This window comes from Rhinoderma darwinii, chromosome 8 (assembly GCF_050947455.1).
Source record: "Rhinoderma darwinii isolate aRhiDar2 chromosome 8, aRhiDar2.hap1, whole genome shotgun sequence".
NCBI lineage: Eukaryota > Metazoa > Chordata > Amphibia > Anura > Rhinodermatidae > Rhinoderma > Rhinoderma darwinii.
This window is the reverse complement of record NC_134694.1, coordinates 106,555,054-106,575,487: the sequence shown is the minus strand read 5'-3', so window position 1 is coordinate 106,575,487 and position 20,434 is coordinate 106,555,054. Positions and strand designations below refer to the sequence as shown.

The 20,434-nt window shown below is 40.1% G+C and overlaps 2 protein-coding genes across 2 annotated transcripts; both read left to right on the top strand.

The window, feature by feature from the left end:
- The first annotated feature begins 6,879 nt into the window (after window positions 1-6,879).
- LOC142658835 (olfactomedin-4-like) lies at window positions 6,880-11,129 on the top strand. The gene is made up of 5 exons (XM_075834445.1): window positions 6,880-6,963; window positions 7,742-7,888; window positions 7,983-8,192; window positions 8,313-8,463; window positions 9,625-11,129. The coding sequence occupies exons 1-5, from the start codon at window positions 6,907-6,909 to the stop codon at window positions 10,461-10,463; spliced, it is 1,404 nt and encodes a 467-aa protein (XP_075690560.1). The 5' UTR covers window positions 6,880-6,906; the 3' UTR covers window positions 10,464-11,129.
- A 2,108-nt stretch (window positions 11,130-13,237) lies between these two features.
- On the top strand, window positions 13,238-18,679 carry LOC142658834 (olfactomedin-4-like). The gene is made up of 5 exons (XM_075834444.1): window positions 13,238-13,321; window positions 14,136-14,282; window positions 14,377-14,586; window positions 14,700-14,850; window positions 17,186-18,679. Exons 1-5 carry the CDS (start codon window positions 13,265-13,267, stop codon window positions 18,022-18,024), a joined length of 1,404 nt encoding a protein of 467 aa, XP_075690559.1. The 5' UTR covers window positions 13,238-13,264; the 3' UTR covers window positions 18,025-18,679.
- Window positions 18,680-20,434: the final 1,755 nt, after the last annotated feature.

The following is a 20,434-nucleotide window of genomic DNA, read 5'->3' as shown; positions in this document are numbered from 1 at the left end:
CATTTAAAGTATCATATAATGTACCAGGAAAAATTCTATGTGGGGTGGAATTGGTAAAAACTGTGATTCCTCCATATTCTTTTGGGTTTCGTTTTTATGTCTTTCACCGTGCGGTAATAACGACAAATTTACTTTATTCTGGTAGTCAATACGATTACAGTGATAACAGATTTATATAGGTTTTTTCTAAAGGTTTTACATCTTTTACAAAGAAAAAACTATTTGTTAGAATTTTTTTTTCCCATATTCTGAAAGTCATAACTTTTTAATTTTTTCGTCGATTGAGCTGTGTGAGGGCTTATTTATTGCGGCACGAGCTGTGGTTTTTATCAATACCATTTTTTAGTACATACGACTTTTTGGTCACTTTTTATTACAAAACTTTTCACCGCTAAGTTGACCGATTCTGGCATTTTATATTTTTTTCTTTTTACATTCACTGTCTGCCATATTGTAATAGTTCCGATTTTTACGGATGCAGCGATACCAATTTTGTTTATTTTTTTTATACTTACATTACTTCAGAAGAAAAATGGGAAATGTTTTTGTTTTTTTAACTTTTAATATATTTAATAAAATGTTTTCACTACTAAAACTTTATTTAACTTTTTTTACACAATCTATTAGACCTCCTAGGGGACTTGAATCAGCGATCGCTGGTACAATACACTGCAATACTAATGTGTTGCAGTGTATAGTCACTTATGCTACAGGCAGGGTTTAACAAAGGCAGAGTGAAGGCTGTCCTGAGGTCCTTCATTAGGCAACTGGGCTACCATGACTAATGGCGTGTGGGGGTGCCGATGAGCTGTCAGAGGGGGCCCCCCTCTCTATAATGCCTCAGATGCTGCGGTCGCGATTGACCGCTGTATTTGAGGGGTTAAACGGCCAGGAACAGCGCGATCGCTGTTCGTGGCCGTTTGTGTCGGGTGTCAGCTGTAATATACATGGAGTGCGCTCATACTTCTCCCCCTGCACCTTGACGTTCACTTACGTCAAGGTGTGTTAAGGGGTTAAATCTGCCACAAGCAACCAAGCAACAGATATTTTCATAGAAAAGATATGTCAATAAACTATTTCTTGATGGTTTATTGCCCATCCATCTAAGGTCCCTGTACATCATGTTCAGAAGAACTGCTTTAGCGTAATATTTTTAATCAAAACGAGGATTGTATCTCAGCACAAATGAGAGTGGAAAAATTTCTTATAGGGGTTGCCCAGGTTAGAAAACCCATTTTCAAATACCATGTTAGGGAAGTTTGAGTTAATAGAGGGGGGGGGGGGGGTCCTCTGTTCGGGATCCCCATCTCTTGGCCAGAGTGGAGAGCGGTTACAAAGAGCATCTCTTGGTCTGGAGGACCTGTCCTGTCCTGCATTATGCAGACAACCTATTGATATGACTAGGCATTGTGTAATGCCTTATTTCCCCCGTGGTGGCGCTGCACGGAAATGAAACAGTCAGGTTTTCCCCGAGACTACAGCTGATCATTGGAGGTTCCAGCAGGAGAAAACTGTGTGATCAGCTTATTGTTAAAAGACCTTCTAACAATTAGAGATTGCCCAATGTGGGGAAACCCCTTTAAGAAAGGTTTACCCTTCCCAAGCGCTGAAATTTGAACCTCCCTTAAAAAAAGAATGTATGGAACAGTTGACTTTCTGAATGTGCTGTAATCTCCAACTACTACTTTATACAGCCTAACCCTTCAGGGGAATTATAAACCAAGTAGGTTGAATTCTTCATACCCATTTTTATCCCTCGAGATAAGAAGCAATAGAGGTGTCCGGCTGACAGTCATCTCCTCTGCCTCTGTAGACTTAAAACGTAACGTAACTTTAGCAAAAGTTTTGATATGTAAGACCACCACCATCGCTGAAATGAAAGGGTAGCAGCGCTCACCTGAGCGTTCTGCACCTTCATCTGTGATTGGCGCTCGTCGTTAGACTGAAGATAGGCTCAGAGACGTTCTATGTGAGTCCGTCTTTACCCTAAAGAAAAAGAGCCGATCACAGCTGAAGGTTCAGATCACTCAGCAAAGAGCTTCTGCCGCTTCATTCATCAATGGTGGGAGACTTTTACTCTTTACTCTTTAACAGGCAAAATTTTACGGCCAAGCAAAACATCTTTGTAGTCCTGGGAGTAACTTCCAAAACATGACCTCACATTTTTACAATATACAGATGGCAGTCCCAGTAAGATAGTGATCTCAACCAAAAGGTTTTGTTTGATGTCCTGTGCTCATAAATCAGAAGTAATATCAAGACCATTGTATAAAAGCATGCCAGGAGCAAATAGAAGAGATATTTGTATTAAGGAGACATTCCTGAGAAGAGGTTTGGACAGGAACATTCATTGAGAAACACAAAATAAGGGACATTAACAGTAGAAATTCAATGAACCTCTGGATAGTGTCTACACATGTCGTCTTGAGCACTTCACCTATTTAGTATTTATACGAGGATATATTCCCAATGGCCGCTTTCAGACATCCATAATACGGGTTCATTCTAGCATTCATGTTATGGCCATAATACCCACAGTTCTACTGAACCGGATATCACTATTGGATCCTATTGTTATCTAATTCAGATTCAGGACGTTTGGGTATTACTGTCCTCTGAAAGCAGTCTACTATTTAAGAAAATGAAATAGTTTTCAAATGTCTAATGATCCCATCTTTCAAGACCAGGAGGTTTTTCTGTTGCCACCATGTTCAGATGTTTCATAGCCTGGACTAGGAGAATAATCTTTTTTCTTCTATGCCGTATGGGACATAGAAGTGAAACCGTTTATGGGTGTTATTTGATGTAAAAAGGTCCTTTAATAGTAGAGGGGAGAGAAAGCTGGAATATTTTGGTTTCCTGTGGTATAGATGGTCTTACACACATGCAATATCAATCACATATTAGCTCAATGGCCAACAGAACATTATCGTGATGTGGTTTGCGCGGTTTCCATTGGTCTCCAATCTGTGGTCCTTTACTTATAAAAAGGTTAACAAAACCCCAACAGACCCCATAAAATTCACTAGGTCCATTAGTGTCCATTTGGATCCATCAGAAAACAGATCCATCACAGCATCATGGAGCCATGGCACTAGTTTGAACAGAGGCTACATGGATCTCAATGAAGCTGACATCATCTGCATGCAGTTTGCATGTTCTACTTGTATTTGTGTGGGTTTTCTTCAAATACTCTGTTTTTTGGCCCCAAACATGCTTGGATCATATTTCTATAATTTTGGCCCTGTAGTATATATGTACAAACATGCAATATATTGAGTCCAACTGGGGCAATAAGAAAAGAGGGAGCGAAGGTTGCAGTCATTCCCAAGCCCTAGCGCCTGAGGGAGCCCAATGGGCCTCATTGCCTCATGAATGGCAAATGATAGATGGGAGGCCATGTTATAGATTTTGCATTGGGGCTACATGTCTAAAAAAGACTGTAGGAGTTTGTGGTCTGGGACTCCTGTCCTGGGGAAGCCCTCGACATCACTGTCCATTTATGGACATTGATGTCAAGAGCTTTACGATGCCGTAGTCCTCAGCCAGGGTTCCGGCTCTGGAGACACCCTTGACATCACTGTATGTATATGGACTGTGATGTCAGGAGCTTCCCTACGTATATGTTTAATGTATACCTGTGATGGATACCATACGGTGGCATTCGTCATACTTAGGCTCCCATGTAAAAAAAGTAAACCGCGAGGTATACGTTTTTTTTGCAGGATCCCTCAGGATGGAATAGCATAGTCTACTACACTATTTCATCCTTAAAAAACTCACGTATACCAGCCAGACGAAGACCAAAAGGAGACTCTTTAGCTCTCCGTCAGGCTAATGGAGCCCTGTAGACGCATTTATCGTGTAAGTCGGGAGCTTTTACAACATAAACGTAGGGCACAGAGGCGATGTGGAGGGGGCACATTTCCATTGCCTTGAGGTGACATGATTTTTACTGGAAGGACTCATTCTCTGGAACCAATTGATAATGATGTCCATACATGTCAAGTCTAGTGAGATAAAGGACAATGTGTTTGCATGCTCTGCTGGAGTCTCACTGACCTATAGAGTTCTGTCCCATTATCTACACTTGTATCTTACTGAGCTGTAATTCTTAGGTAACATCAAAAGAAACAGATTCCTTCAGGGCCTTGGAATGTGGAATTTCCAGATAATACTCTACTTTGTATCCTAATAAAACCATTCTTGATTTTTCTGAATACTGGAAATATCTGGATTTTTGGGGATTCTGTTTAACTTATTTAAATCACAGCAAGTCCTGAGAGAGAGGATCTATTATGTGGGGGTTCTAGATAGCTTAATAATGTAATACAATGTGAGACAATTGGTTGCACAATTATTGCCCCCTCTGTTGACATGCCATAAAAGTCGTCTATGGTGGGAAACCCTTTCAAATATGCGGCTATAACAGAGCCTGTGTATATGAAGAGGGTGGATTCAGCATGATGGTGCTTTGACCACAAAGTTTATTAACCAACCATTAAAACCTCAAAACCACAGTCAAAACATCAGATCGACATTGATTGCAGCTACAATGTCAGACAATGTTTATCTACACCATTGAGCAATATCTCAAATTATAGCTTATGAAATAATGTAATTTTCATATTGCCATCTGACTAATAAGTCTTTATAACAAAAAAATGAAAGAGTGGGGAAAATCACACACCAGATCTGTGTCTACCAACTGTAAAAGTCTGACGACGGTCACACTACATCTGGTCGCACTACAAAAAATGTATGCAATGTCTGCAACTTGCTGTCGCATTACTATTTTAGGGTGCGATTTGGTTGTGAGGCGCAAACGATTTAGGCATTGCGACATTCAAAAGACACTAACAAATTTTAATTTGCGGACATGTCGCAAATGGGTCGAGGCATATGGGACTTACATTAAAGTCTATGCAGGTAAATTTGCCTTGTAGCCCTAGCCTCCAGCTGAATAAAAGGTGCTGGTGGTGGTCCGCCTCTCCCTGTGTTGTGAGCGGCACTAGTGATATATAGGGGATGAAATGCTGGACAAGACCTGGGAACTGCGTGAGGAAGAGGAGAGAGAGCCTTGGATCCCCTCAAGCTGCCACATCAAGTGGTCAGTGCCACACCGTATACAATGCCGTGACAAGGTCAGAATGTTATATGTAACGTAACACACAATGTCTTGATACTGGACGTTGTGTGCTGCTCACTCAGTGATCCGGCAGCCGAATGTTAGCTACCTGGATATCTGAGATTGGAATGGACCATGAAAAAACTCAAAATCGCATCTGTATTCTTTGTTCCCACATACACAGCATTCAAACGGCTCTGTAATAAGCTTAAATGGGGTTTCCCATAATCAATATGTGTCATCTAGCTACAGGACAGGTGATAAATATCTGATTGGTGGGGGTCTGACCGCTGGGACCCCCACCAATGATGAGAACGGGCTTACCTTGCCGTTCCTGGCAGCCCCATAGGAATGGAGCGGTAGTGCGCATGCTCGTCCACCAATCCATTCATTTCTATAGGGCTGCCGAAGTTAGCATGCACAGTACAGCTCCGTTCCTATGGGGCTTCCAGGAATGACAAAGTAAGCCCGTTATCGCGATTGGTGGGGGTCCCAGTGGTTGGACCCCCATCAATCAGATATTATCCCCTTTTCCTGTGAATAGGCGATAAATATTGATTATGGGAAAACCATTTTAATACTACTAATAAAGCAAAAATGATGTGTAGAAAATAATAAAGAAGAAACCTGCATTGGTCACTAAATATAATGCCATATAAATCACATTGATGGCCTAAGAAATAAAAAAGTTATACCAACACAGACTAAAACCGGATAAACTATATCTGGTCCTTAAAGACCCAAAGGCCTGGATCTGTCCTGGTTAATAATTGTGTCCACACAATGGGGCAGAAAACTTAGGTTTAGGCTGTGTTCACATGTCAATTTACTGTAGGTTTTGGTTGCAATTTTGCAATAATTGTTTATGTAGTAGCAGTTTTAGGAAGATTTCCTATGCCTGATCGCTCCTTCTCTCATGAAGACAACCCCTGTCCATATGACCTGTTAGATACTGTGTAGCTGAACAAGTTCCAGGAACACAGATACAGTTCATGCCAGCTTAGTGGAAGAGATCGGCTGAAATGGTAGAATATCGGGCAGGCAGAATAGGCAAATCTTGTTATCAATACCATGTGCAAAGCTTTCACCAAGCCAAGCGTGCCCATCATCCGTGCTTGATCCCCATCCACATGTAGCGGAAAAAAAATAAGCACATGAAATCATGGTATACTGCAGATTTTAAAATCCGCAATATGCCTATTCAGTTGAGGAAATTACGCAAATTACAAACGGTGAAATCCACGGCAGATTGTATCTGCCACGTCTGGACTTACCCTAAGGGGAGCCCAAAAGATGCCTCTGCACCAGTAACAATAATTGTTGCATGATTATCGGGGTCACTGTAACAGATTTTGCATTGAGAACCAGAAGCAAGAACTAAAAGCACTACAATACAGTATGATCCAAAAATACATCGGTTTTTATCACGGAGAATATTTTGTATAGCAATTCAACTTGTCTGGATATGAATGTAGGATCTTAAAAAGATGGCCCAGCATAACATGGGTTGATATAATTATTTTCATTCTTTTATTTACTACAGGACTGTTTCTTATGCAGATATCAAAGGACATTACCACACCTATGTCAACAGTGTGATTTCTCAACAGGCACATACAGAATGGGTGGGGGGTGATGGATAGTAATAGGGAGGGGGCTTCATCTGAGGAACATTTGGAAATTCCTAGAGGACATTCCTCCTCCCAAACCTGACCATATAAATATAGCTGCTTCTACACAAGGCAAGAGAGGGACAGAAGACAAGTGTATAGGACAAGATGCTGCCACTACTAATCCTATCTGTGTGTGTACTGCATGGCTATGCTGCCAGTCTGGTGAGTAGCGGGAATTTACAGGTTAGATAATCAATGAAAAATTATTTATGGCAAATCTATCTTTAGATATATTAGGAAGCAGGTACTCTATTAATTAGAGTAAATAAGGTCCCTGTAAAGAAGCTTTTTAGCTTTGTAATTTAATTTTTCCTTTACTCGTGTAATAGATAACTGCTGTGACTACTAGGAGGAAAAGGGGAGCCCTGGTGTGACTAATAGGGAAAGTAGAGGGCTCTGTTGTTTATTTTTTTTCCAATTAGCAATCAGTGCTGTGACTATCAGGGGGAGTGAGCAGGCACCGCTGTGGCTACTAGGCACATGGGGGAGACACTGCTGTGATTACTGAGAGAAAGGTGGTACACTACTGGGGAGTGAAAGAGAGGGAGACAATGGGATATGGGGACAATGCTGTCATTACTGTGGGTACACTACATTTCCTACTGGTGGGAGGCAATGCTCAGCCAACTGGAAGTGAGGGTGAACATTTCCAGGACTAACAATCGGGGGAGGGGGGTGCAGCAGTACCTATTATTTCTTGCATTCACTACTGTGCTGGGGGGGGGGGGTGTCTGCAAGTGACGTTGATCAGTCACAAATATCTACTGTGCAATTACTTCTTTTAAAGAAACAATTCTTTGAAATGGAACTGTTACCTCAAAAAAATTAGATATAAAGATGTTATATGGAAGTAATAATATGTGATCTTAATGATGGTCCTTACTAATAGATTATGAAGATTTCACTGCCTCACCTTCAACGACTTTTATGCCTTTTTCAGGTAAATACAACTGGGGAAATGGATGAACGGGGCGTTTGCCACTGTTCTGTTGCCCTCCCAGATACCACATTCCCTGCAGATCGTTTGGAGGTCCTGGAAGTTTCCAACAGGGATCTGAGCATCAGCGTCAACCAAGAGATCACTAAGGTAAAACTAGATGAAATTCTGATAATCTCTCAGTCACCGTTAGTTGCTGTCTAGAATTTCAAGATGTATTTATGAAATCCTATCATCCTATTAGATGCAAAGTTACCAAGCTACATTGACTGGATACCTTCAGAAGCTAAAGAACCTGACCAGACGGGTGGAAGTCATTGAGATGGGGGGGATATCTTACACAGAACTAGACTTTGAGCTGCTGAAGTTGGAAATCATGGAAATGGAGTCATTGGTGATAAAACTTCGTGAATCCATCAATGGTTCCACTCTGGTAGAAGCGCTCTACGCAGAGGTAAGTTAACACTTTAGGGGTTTCAAGGGGTTTTAGGGGGTCCATCATGTAATGGACAGATATGGAAAACATACATGCAAAGACAACTCTAAACACTGTCCTGCTTTGACTAATTTCCAGGTACATAATATATCAGTCATGGTGAACCAACTGGAGTCATACGACAAGAATAATGTCCTAGCTGTGAGACGGGAGATTGTTTCACTGCGTAAGAAACTTGAAGATTGTGAGAAGAACCAAGATAATCCTGCCCCACCATCAACCAATTATGGTAGGTCAATGGTGCTTCTATAACTAATACCTCAAAAACAGAGGTTTTAAATTGACCAGAGCCAAACCTTATTGGAGGAGATTCAGTAATCCAATGTGCCAAAATACTAAAGTTGAGTTTGTGTTTTTAATACTTTTTACGCCACCTTTTACAGTTTAAAAAAGTAACGAAACAAAGTGAGTGGCTAATATGTCATATAATGCATTAAGTTTGTCTAACATGTCTAACAAATATTAGTCTACATGCTCCATTTTGATAAATTTGCGGCAATTTGCTCCATTTGACCAACTTCTTCATACATCTTACATTGTTAATGAATCTCCCCCATTGTACTCATCACTTCCACTTGGAGCCAAATTTACCAACCACTTCATTGTCTGGACGAATATTAAGTCTGTATTTTGTCAGTTCTTAAATCCTAGTAAATTTGTTAAACAGGTTTTTACCGGACATTGATGACCTATTTTTAGGATAGATCATCAATATCAGTTTGACGGGGTCAGACTCCGGGCACCACCACGGTCAGTTGATGGAAGGGCCCCTTCATTGTTTGCTAGACACAGCTCCATACATTTCATAGTGGCTGTGCCCGATGCTGCTGCTCTCTACAGCTCAATCTCATTCAAGTGAATGGGACTGAGCTGCAATACCATCCACAGCCACTGCAAAATGAATGGAACTGTGCCTAAAGCACTGCAACCCTCGCAATAAGCTGATCAGTGGGGGTGAGGGTGGTCAGACCCCCACCGATCTGATATTAATGACCTATCCTATGGAAAGGACATCAATATCAAAGTCCTGGAAAAACACTTTAACTGTAATTTCTGAACATAAAAACATAAGCAAATCTGGGGAGATACCAGGACCGGTTGGCTTGGGGGGCCCATTATAATCTGGATAATACTATAGTCCTGTTAAATGTGCGGTACATACTGAGCCTGCTATGACTGTCGAAGGGCCAACATACACCTTGGTCCTGGCAACAGATTAATTTTTATATAGACAATTATAAAAACAAAACAAAAACATAAAATAAAAGACTGGCAATAAATTGAAGGTAATGTTTGTCTACACTTGTTCCGACTCTACTGCCACAGTCGGATGTGTTGATCCATCAATTATGAATATTAATGTAATTTTTTCCATCTTTAATATTCTTAGGATCCTGCAATCACGGGGGTATTGTCAACATCAGCAAACCATTTGTGGTACAATTGAACTGGTTGGGATTTTCCTATAAGTTTGGAGGATGGGGAAAAGACTCATACTCTGGTGCTAATCAAGATGTGCATTGGGTGGCCCCTCTCACGACAGATGGCCGTATGATGAACCTTATTCGATTCTACCCTACGTACGATGATCTCTTGCTGTACAAAAGCGCCACAGAAAAGGTGTTGACCAAGACTCTGGCCTATAATAATATTGACTACTCCAGCTGTGGCCAAGGTGGAGGCGTGATCATGTTCAACAATTCATTGTTTTACAATTGCTATAACACCAGGGACATCTGTAAGTACAATGTAGATACCAGTGGATTGGCGCGTAAGACACTCACAGATGCCACCTTTAACAACCGATTCTCTTATGCCTCTTCTATTTGGCAAGACATTGACGTAGCCAGTGATGAAGATGGCCTCTGGGTCATTTACTCTACAGAGCAAAATGCTGGAAACATTGTCATTGGCAAACTGAACCCCCTAACCCTCACGGTGGAGAAGTCTTGGATAACATCCCAGTATAAGCTTGGTGCGACCAACACCTTCATGGTGTGTGGGGTCTTATATGCCACTAGAACTCTTAGCACCAGAAGAGAAGAAATATTTTACATGTATGACACCAAGACAAGCCAGGAAGGTCAGATAAGCATCATCCTTGACAAAATGATGGAGAATGTGCAGAGTCTTTCCTACAACCCTAATGATCACAAGCTTTACATGTACAACGATGGCTACTTAGTCACATACAATCTGGCCTTTAAGTCACTACCTAACATTGCCTAAGAAATCTTTTTTATGTATATGGAATATCCACCTTAAATAATCAAAGGAGCATCTGCACTCTATTACTGGAGAGCACCAACACTGTCTCCATGTCCATAATTGTTATGGCTTATCCTCTACACTCCAGTGCCAATTGCTTTCAGTCATTTAAATATAGATGGTAAAAGTGACTGTCACTAATAAATACCATTTTGTTTTGTTTTTTGTATCTAAATAGATTAGAAATTCTGTGCTGATCAATTTCTTAATATGACTTCTTAGCGGCCAGAGTTCTATTTTTCTGATACAGAGCTCCAAATTCTCTGCATAGACCTATTGGCTACCTGCAGTCACCACTAGAGGGAGCATATGAGCTTTCTGCATACTGTTTATCCATTGAACTCTATAATGACACAGTATGCATTAAACTCCTAAGCTCCCTCTAGTGGTGACTGCAGGCAGCCAGCTTGATATATTTTAAGTCTATGTCTTTCTTTGTAGGGGATTTGGAGGTCTGTACCAGAAAAACAGAGCTCTGACCACTATAAAGATATATTAAGAATTTAATCAGCACAGAAATTTGGACTTAAAAATGTTATAGTAATAAAAAGATGGACATTCACTTTAAAATGAAAATATACTGCTGTAATAATTAAATGTGAACTTTTTTTAATATACAAATGTTGTTGTCGAATAAAACGTGTTTACTACTAATGATGGTTTCCTTAAATACTACATCATATTGGAAACTTCACTAAAATGACAAGTTATCGTTTGTCAAAGATATATTTTCTACATCCCTAAAGGTCCCTTTTGAGCTTATGGGGGCTCAATGTGTAATAAATAATAAAGAAAAAAGGAAACCAAGAATGCAAATCACTAGGAACATTGAGTCAACAAGGAATTCTGGGAGATTTTTTTTTTAACTCAGATGTGATCGGTATTAGGTTAATCCTTTGTGTTTGAGGCACGCAAGAGCCACTGTCAGCTGAGCCGTCCATCCGGTAAGTACTACTAGTGGAATGTGAGACATAAAAATAACACTTTAAGTTGTCCCTTTGCTTTCAAAACATGCAGCCATATATTGGACTCTTCAGCCAACTTTCCAAGAGGTTAAAGGCAATGTCCATTTCGCAACCATCTAAAACGGAAAATGAAGCCACTTTGCAACTAGTCTTACTTAAAAGTCTCTTACTCTTTTGTGTTTACAGCTCCTATGCAGATCTGTGTTTCCACGGTAACAGACTACAAACCATGTGTTGTCTGATTCTGAAGTCATATTGCCATCCATGTGTCCCCTACTTCTTGCCAACCTATCAAATGTATGTTAGTAAAAAGTAGGGGACAGATGACTGTTGAATTTGTTTGTAACCTGCTACCAAGGGCACAGGTCTCCATAGGAGCTGTAGACACAAAACAATAGGAGATTTATTCTAACTATTTGCAGAGTTGACTTATTTTTCCATTTTACATGAACTGGAGCAATAGCTTTTACGAACTATTGACGTCAATAATAGTATTCTCTAGATTAGAAGATCTGCCATGGAAAGTAAACTTCTTGCTTTGTAGGATCAAGATTTAGGGTTCTGGACCCTTTCAAGTGCAATATGTAATTACCAGCCAAGTCTTGGGGCTTATGCACATTTCTTAAAGAGAACATGTCCATAATATGGTTTCGTATGGAAGAACCAAATGACAGCGCATGGATTACCTACACCAGCATATTATAGAGCCTTTGGGACTCCGTATACTGTGGTGCAGAGCATTGTTCATGGAGCCTTATGCTCAGGAAGTTTAAAGCAGAAGCCTGAATGAATGGGAGGCAGAATTTTGCGTCAGAATCCGCCACACAAATTCCTCTGCGTGGGCATAGCCTTAGGAAAATTTCCTATTTCTGATTGCTCCATTAAAGGGGCTGTATCATGTCTCATGAAGACAACATCTGTCCATGTGCCCTATTTATCTATTATATACTTTGTAGTTACACAAGTGCCCAGAACACAGATACGGCAGGCAGAATAAGCAAATCTTAATAACAGTACCATTTGCAAAGCATTTACCAAGCGAAGAGTGTCCATTGAGTGAATGAGTAAATCCGTGCTGACCGCATTGGTAGATTACAGCAAGCGATGGATCTGTTTAATACAAACACTTATGAGTAGTAACCAAAGGTGAGAAAAACAATCGGCACAGAAATCAGAGCAATCTGCAGATTTGAAAATCCAGAACATGCCCATTTTGTCCTGGAAATGACGCAGATTGCAAACGGGGTGAAAATCTGCAGCAAATCCGCGTGAGAATCTACAGCAGAGTTTTTCCATCATGTCTGGACTTACCCTAGGGGGAGCCTAAAAGATGTCTCTGCACTGTAACAATAAGTGCTGCATAATTACTGGGGGTCACTGTAACAGATTTTGCACTAGGACCCAGTGGCTTCAGGTTATGTTACTGGTAATAACCCAAATTGTACAGTTTTTATCACTGGGCGTGTTCTGTATGGAAATTCAACTTGTCTGGATCTAAATCTAAAATCTTAAAATGATGGCCCAGCATAACATGGGTTAATATAATCCTTTTCATTCTACAGGACTGTTTCTTATGCAGATTTCAAAGGACATTACCACACCTATGTCAACAGTGTGATTTCTCAACAGGCACATACAGAATGGGGGGGGGGTGCTGGATAATAATAGGGAGGGGGCTTCATCTGACGAAGTCTTGGAAATTCCTAGAGGTCATTCCTCCTCCCAAAACTACCCATATAAATATAGCTGCTTCTACACAAGGCTAGAGAGGAACAGAAGTCAAGTGTATAGGACAAGATGCTGCCACTACTAATCCTAGCTGTGTGTGTACTGCATGGCTATGCTGCCAGTCCGGTGAGTAGCGGGAATTTACAAGTTAGATAATCAATGAAAAATGTTTTATGGTAAATCTATCTATAGATATTGATAGATATATTAGGAAGCAGGTACTGTTTATTTATTAGAGTGAATAAGGTTCAATGTATAGAAGCTTTTGTAAATGCTTTATCATTTTAGTCTTTCCTTTACACATAAAATAGATAACTGCTGTGACTACAAGGAGGAAAAGGGGAGCCCTGGTGTGACTAATGGGGAAAGGGGAGGTCTCTGTTGGGTTATTTTGCATAGGGAAATCAGTGCTGCGACTATCAGGGGGAGTGAGCAGGCACCACTGTGGCTACTAGGGGAATGGGGGAGACACTGCTGTGACTACTGAGAGAAAGGTGGTACATTACTGGGAAAGGAAAGAGAGGGGGACTACTATATTTTCTAATGAGATATGAGGACAATGCTCTCATTATTGTTGTGGGTACACTACACTTACTAGTTTTGAGAGGCAATTCTTTGACATCTGAAAGTGAGGGTGAACATCTCGAGGTCTAATAATTGTGGGGTAGGATGGGGGGTGCATAAGTACCTATTACTGCTTGGCACTAACTACTGGGGGGGGGGTGTCTGCAATTGACTTGTATCAGGCACAACAATTTACTGTGCAATTACTTCTTTTAAATAAACAATTCTTGGAAATAGTCCTGGAACTGTTACCTCAAAAAATTAGATATAAAGATGTTATATGGAATTATTAATATGTGATCTTAATGATGGTCCTTACTAATAGATTATGAAGACTTCACTGCCTTACCGCAAACAACTTTTATGCCTTTTTCAGGTAAATGCAACTGGGGAAATGGATGAACGGGGCGTTTGCCACTGTTCTGTTGCCCTCCCAGATACCACATTCCCTGCAGATCGTTTGGAGGTCCTGGAAGTTTCCAACAGGGATCTGAGCATCAGCGTCAAACAAGAGATCACTAAGGTAAAACTAGATGAAATTCTGATAATCTCTCAGTCACCGTTAGTTGGTCTCTAGAATTTCAAGATGTATTTATGAAATCCTATCATCCTATTAGATGCAAAGTTACCAGGCTACATTGACTGGATACCTTCAGAAGCTAAAGAACCTGACCAGACGGGTGGAAGTCATTGAGATGGGGGGGATATCTTACACAGAACTAGACTTTGAGCTGCTGAAGTTGGAAATCAGGGAAATGGAGTCATTGGTGATAAAACTTCGTGAATCCATCATCGGTTCCACTCTGGTAGAAGCGCTCTATGCAGAGGTAAGTTAACAGGGATTTTCGGGTCTCAAGGCGTTTATTATGTGATGGACATATATGGAAAACATACATGAAAAGACAACTCTAAACACTGTCCTGCTGTGACTAATTTCCAGATCCATAATATATCAGTCATGGTGAACCATCTGGAGTCATATGACAAGAATAATGTCCTAGCTGTGAGACGGGAGATTGCTTCACTGCGTAAGAAACTTGAAGATTGTGAGAAGAACCAAGATAATCCTGCCCCACCATCAACCAATTATGGTAGGTCAATGGTGCTTCTATAACTAATACATCAAAAACAGATGTTTTAAATTGACCAGGGCCAAACCTTATTGGAGGAGATTCAGTAATCCAATGTGCCAAAATACTAAAATTGAATTTGTATTTTTGCTACTTTTTGTACAAAATTTTACAGTTATATAGCTGATTAGGTAAAAAAAAAAGAAAAAAGACACAGGTCCATCAAGTCCAACCTATAATCCTGCCATCTTGATTCAGAGAAATGCAAAAACACCCAAAAGGTACATTCCAATCCCCTCATTAGAGGAAAAATTCCTCCCTGACTTCAAATATGGCAATCAGAATAAATCCGAGGATCATCAACCCATGTCCAGAATCTAATACTCATAACCTGTAATAATATATTTTTTCAAGAAAGGCATCAAAGCCCTTCATAAACTTGCGTAAAGAATCAATCATCAAAACATCCAGTGGCAGAGAGTTCCATAGTTTTACCGCTCTAAAAGTAAAGAATCCCCGTCTGTGATTATGCTAAATCCTAGACGTAGAGGATGCCCCCTTGTCCTTGTAAGGCTATGTTCACACGTGCACGTCCGTTACGGCTGAAATTACGGAGCTGTTTTCAGGAGAAAACAGCTCCTGAATTTCAGACGTAATGGCATGTTGCAGGCGTTTTTCGCTGCGTCCATTACGGACGTAATTGGAGCTGTTTTTCTATGGAGCCAATGAAGAACGGCTCCAATTACGTTCCAAGAAGTGACAGGCACTTCTTTGACGCGGGCGTCTTTTTTACACTCCGTCTTTTGACAGCGGCGCGTAAAAAAAAATGACCGTCGGCACAGAACATCGTAAAGCCCATTCAAATGAATGGGCAGATGTTTGCCGGCGCTTTGGAGCCGTATTTTCGGACGTAATTCGAGGTTAAAACGCCCGATTTACGTCTGTAAATATGGTGTGTGAACCCAGCTTTACAGGCCTAGGTGTAAAAAGATCATTCGAAAAATCTTTGTGCTGTCCAATTATTTAATTGTACATTGTAATTAGATCGCTCCTAAACCATCTTTTTTCTAAACTGAATATCCCCAAATTTGATAACTTTCTTGGTACTGCATTGCCCCCATTCCCATAATTACATTGGTCGCCCTTCTTTGCACCAGTTCTAGTTCAGCCATATCCTTCTTAGACACAGGTGCCCAAAATTGTACACAATATTCGATGTGTGGTCTGACTGGTTCATATAGAGGCAAAACTATGTTCTTGTCATAAGCATTTACTCTTTTGATGCATCTCGTGATCTTATTTGCCTTTGCTGCAGCTGCCTGGTACTGGTTGCAACAGTTAAATTTACTGTCCACCGATATCCCAAAGTCTGAGTGGCTAAGAGGTGTCATAAAATTCACCAAGTTTGTCTCACATGTCTAGCAAATATTAAGCTACATGCTCCATTTTGATCAACTTGGCACAATTTTCTCTATTTTCACCAATTTGTAAATTCATACATCTTACACTGTTATTGAATCTCCCCCATGGTACTCATCGCTTCCATTTAGAGCCAAATTTACCAACTACTTCATTGTCTGGACCAATGTTAAGTCTGTATTCTGTCAAGTCTTTTATTTTAGTGAATTCATTAAAGGTTTTTTTGTTCGGGACATTAATATTGATAACCTATTCTAAGAATAGATCATCAATATCAGATTGACAGGGTCTGACTCCACCACCACAATCAGCTGATGCAAGGGCATCTTCATGGTTTACCAGACGCAGCTCCGTACATTTTTGTAGTGGCTGTGCTCGGTACTGCAGCTCTACAGCTCAGTCTTATTCAAGTGATTGGGAATGAGCTGCAATGCCAGTCACAGCCACTACAAAATAAACAGCGCTGTGCCTGGAGCACCACAACCTTTGCAATGAGCTAATCTGTGGGGATGAGGGTAGTCAGACTCCCCCACTGATCAGATATTAATGACCTATCCTAAGGATAGGACATCAATATCAGAGTCCCCTAAAAACCCTTTAACTGTTAATTTTGGTAAGAAAAAGATAAGCATATCTGGGGAGATACCAGGACCGGTGGGCTTGGGGGGCCCTAATACAATCTGGATAATACTGTAGTCCTGTTAAACGTGGGGTAGGCAGTGGGCCTATTACGACTGTCACCGATGGACCAACATACACCTTGGTCCTGGCAACAGATGAATTTGTATATAGACAATTATAAGAAAAAAAAAAAGTGGGAAAAAAACCTAAAACTAATGTTTGTCTACACTTGTTCCGACTCTTCTGCCACAGTCGGATGTGTTGGTCCATCAATTATGAATATTAATATAGTTTGTTCCATCTTTAATATTCTTAGGATCCTGCAATCACGGGGGTGTTGTCAACATCAGCAAACCATTTGTGGTACAGTTAAACTGGTTGGGATTTTCCTATAAATTTGGAGGATGGGGAAAAGACTCGTACTCTGGTGCTAATCAAGATGTGCATTGGGTGGCCCCTCTCACGACAGATGCTCGTATGATGAACCTTTTTCGATTCTACCCTACTTACGATGATCTCTTGCTGTACAAAAGCGCCACAGAGAAGGTGTTGACCAAGATTCTGCCAGGTAATAGGTATGACTACTCCAGCTGTGGCCAAGGTGGAGGCGTGATCATGTTCAACAATTCATTGTTTTACAATTGCTATAACACCAGGGACATCTGTAAGTACAATGTAGATACCAGTGGATTGGAGCGTAAGGCACTCACAGATGCCACCTTTAACAACCGATTCTCTTATGCCTCTTCTGTTTGGCAAGACATTGACTTAGCCAGTGATGAAGATGGCCTCTGGGTCATTTATTCTACAGAGCAAAATGCTGGAAACATTGTCATTAGCAAACTAAACCCCCTAACCCTCACGGTGGAGAAGTCTTGGGAAACATCTCAGTATAAGCTTGGTGCCACCAACACCTTCATGGTGTGTGGGGTCTTATATGCCACTAGAACCCTTAGCACCAGAAGAGAAGAAATCTTTTACATGTATGACACCAAGACAAGCCAGGAAGGTCAGATAAGCATCATCCTTGACAAAATGATGGAGAATGTACAGAGTCTTTCCTACAACCCCAATGATCACAAGCTTTACATGTACAACGATGGCTACTTAGTCACATACAATCTGGCCTTTAAGTCACTACCTAACTCTGCTTAAAAAAAACTATTTTTATGTATATGGTCTTTCCACCTTAAATAAGCTACGGAGCATCTGCACTCTATTACGGGAGAGCACCAACACTGTCTCCATGTCCAGAATTGTTATGGCTTATTCTGTACACTCCAGTGCCAATTGCTTTCAGTCATTTAAATATTGATTTTTTTAAGTGAATATCCACCACTGAATATCATTTTTTTTTATTTTTGCATCCTAATAGATTAAAAATTCTATGCTGAATAATTTCTTAACATGTCTTTATAGCGGTCAGAGCTTTATTTTTCTCATACAGAGCTCCAAAACCCCTGCATAGATTTATTGGCTACCTGCAGTCCCCACTAGAGGGGGCATATGAGCTTACTGCATACTCTTTATCCATTGAACTCTATAATGACACAGTATGCAGTAAAATCCTAAGCTACTTCAGGCAGCCAGCTTGATATATTCTAAGTGTATGTCAATGCAGCGGATTTGGAGCTCCGACCACTATAAAAATATATAAAAAATTGAATCAGCACAGAAATTTAGACTTAAAAATGTCATGATAATAAAAAGGTGGACATTCACTTTAAAGTGTTAATATACTGCTGTAATACTTAAATGTGAACTTTTTTCTTTACAAATGTTGTTCTTTAATAAAACGTGTTCACTACTACTGATGGTTTCCCTAAATACTACATCATATTGGAGATTTTGCTAAAATGACAAATTATCGTTTGTCAAGGATGTATTTTTTACATCCCTATGGGTCTCTTTTGGGCTTATTGGGGCACAATGATAATGGGGGCGTAATAAATAATAAAGAAAAAAGAAAAAAAGAAAATCTAGAATGAAAATCCTTTGCATTCTGTCAGCCGAGCCGTCGATCCAGCAAACTATATAGTGCATACATAGAAGCTGCATCACAAGAAGTAAATAACATTTTTAATAAAAGTTAATTACAAAAATGGTTTTAGGCACAAATTACATATGTTAAATACTAATAAAAAAAAAAGAATACAAAAGGTATATGTAGACTTTAATCAGTTAATCAGGATTAATAAAAGAGTCCCTTTTTTTCCAAAAACAACCGCTGAATCTAAGGGCAGTGTCAGACTGGCATGCCATGGACCCACCAGTGGTATTGATTCTAAGAGTCTACCATCCATCTATGCCAGGAATAACGCAGTGCGTCAGTTTTATCCATAGTGATCCTTTTAAGGGGTGAGACATTTATGGCCCCTGTTTCTGTGTCTTTGCAATAGGTAGGAAAGTGAAACCCCACGTGTCAGACAATTATGGCATATACTTTTGATATGCCATAAATGCCCCGGGTGAGGATACCTCTTTATGTTTTATTTCAACCCTTGGGAGCGCTACGATCTGACAATGTGGCCCTCGGCGCAAAAACTATTGTGCACCTCTGGTGTATACAGAACATGTACACGTCCACATTTACTTATATCCTTAATTCTGCTGCTATTATTGTGCACAGATGTCATAACATTAATACATTTTATTGTTATTTGTGAATAGAATCTCCATAGCAGCAAGTGATGGGTTTTACATCAGCTTCAAATGTTTTTTTCTTCTGCTGGACCTATGGGGCCCATTATTGTGTCAAAGTCTGGCTTATATGGCCGGGGTCTGTGTTATCTTCGATCCCAGTAGTTATTAGAGAAGCACGACTCTGTCTTACAGCCACGTTCCTGTGGGCACACTGGGCAGTACCAACAAGATCACAGTGCCGAATATATCTGACGAATCACCTGCCAGCGATAAATATATATACACACTAACAATTGTTTAAATATTCATGCAATAGAATAAAGAATTCATCAATGAATAGAAAGTAAAACGCAAAGATCTACAATATTTGATTAAAAATAAGCATTTATTTGACCATTTAAGCTTTTCTATCAGCAAAGTGTAAAGAAATATATATTTCATTTCATATACAAAAAATATGTATGTACATTTGTAACAAAATTGATTGTAACAAGTAACTAGAATATCCGCTCATGGATAATTCTATCTGTAACGTAAATATGTCACTTTGTCCCAAAGAAGTTTCTTCACGCAAACAGTTAGTGGAATGTGAGACATAATAATAACACTTTAAGCGTTCCCTTTGCTTTCAAAAGATGCAACTGATATTGGGCTCTTCAACCAACTTTCCCAGAGGTTCAAGGCTACGTCCACCTTCGCAACCAATTTTTTAAATGGTCTCAATACAACTAAGACGAAAAATGAAGCCGCTTTGCAAATAGTCTTAATTAAAAGTCTCCTACTGTTTTGTGTTTACAGCTAATATGCAGATCTGTTTCCATGGTAACAGACTACAAACCATGTGTTGTCTGATCCTGTAGTCATATTATCATCCTTCATCCATGTGTCCCCTACTTGCTAACCTACCAAATGTATGCTAGTA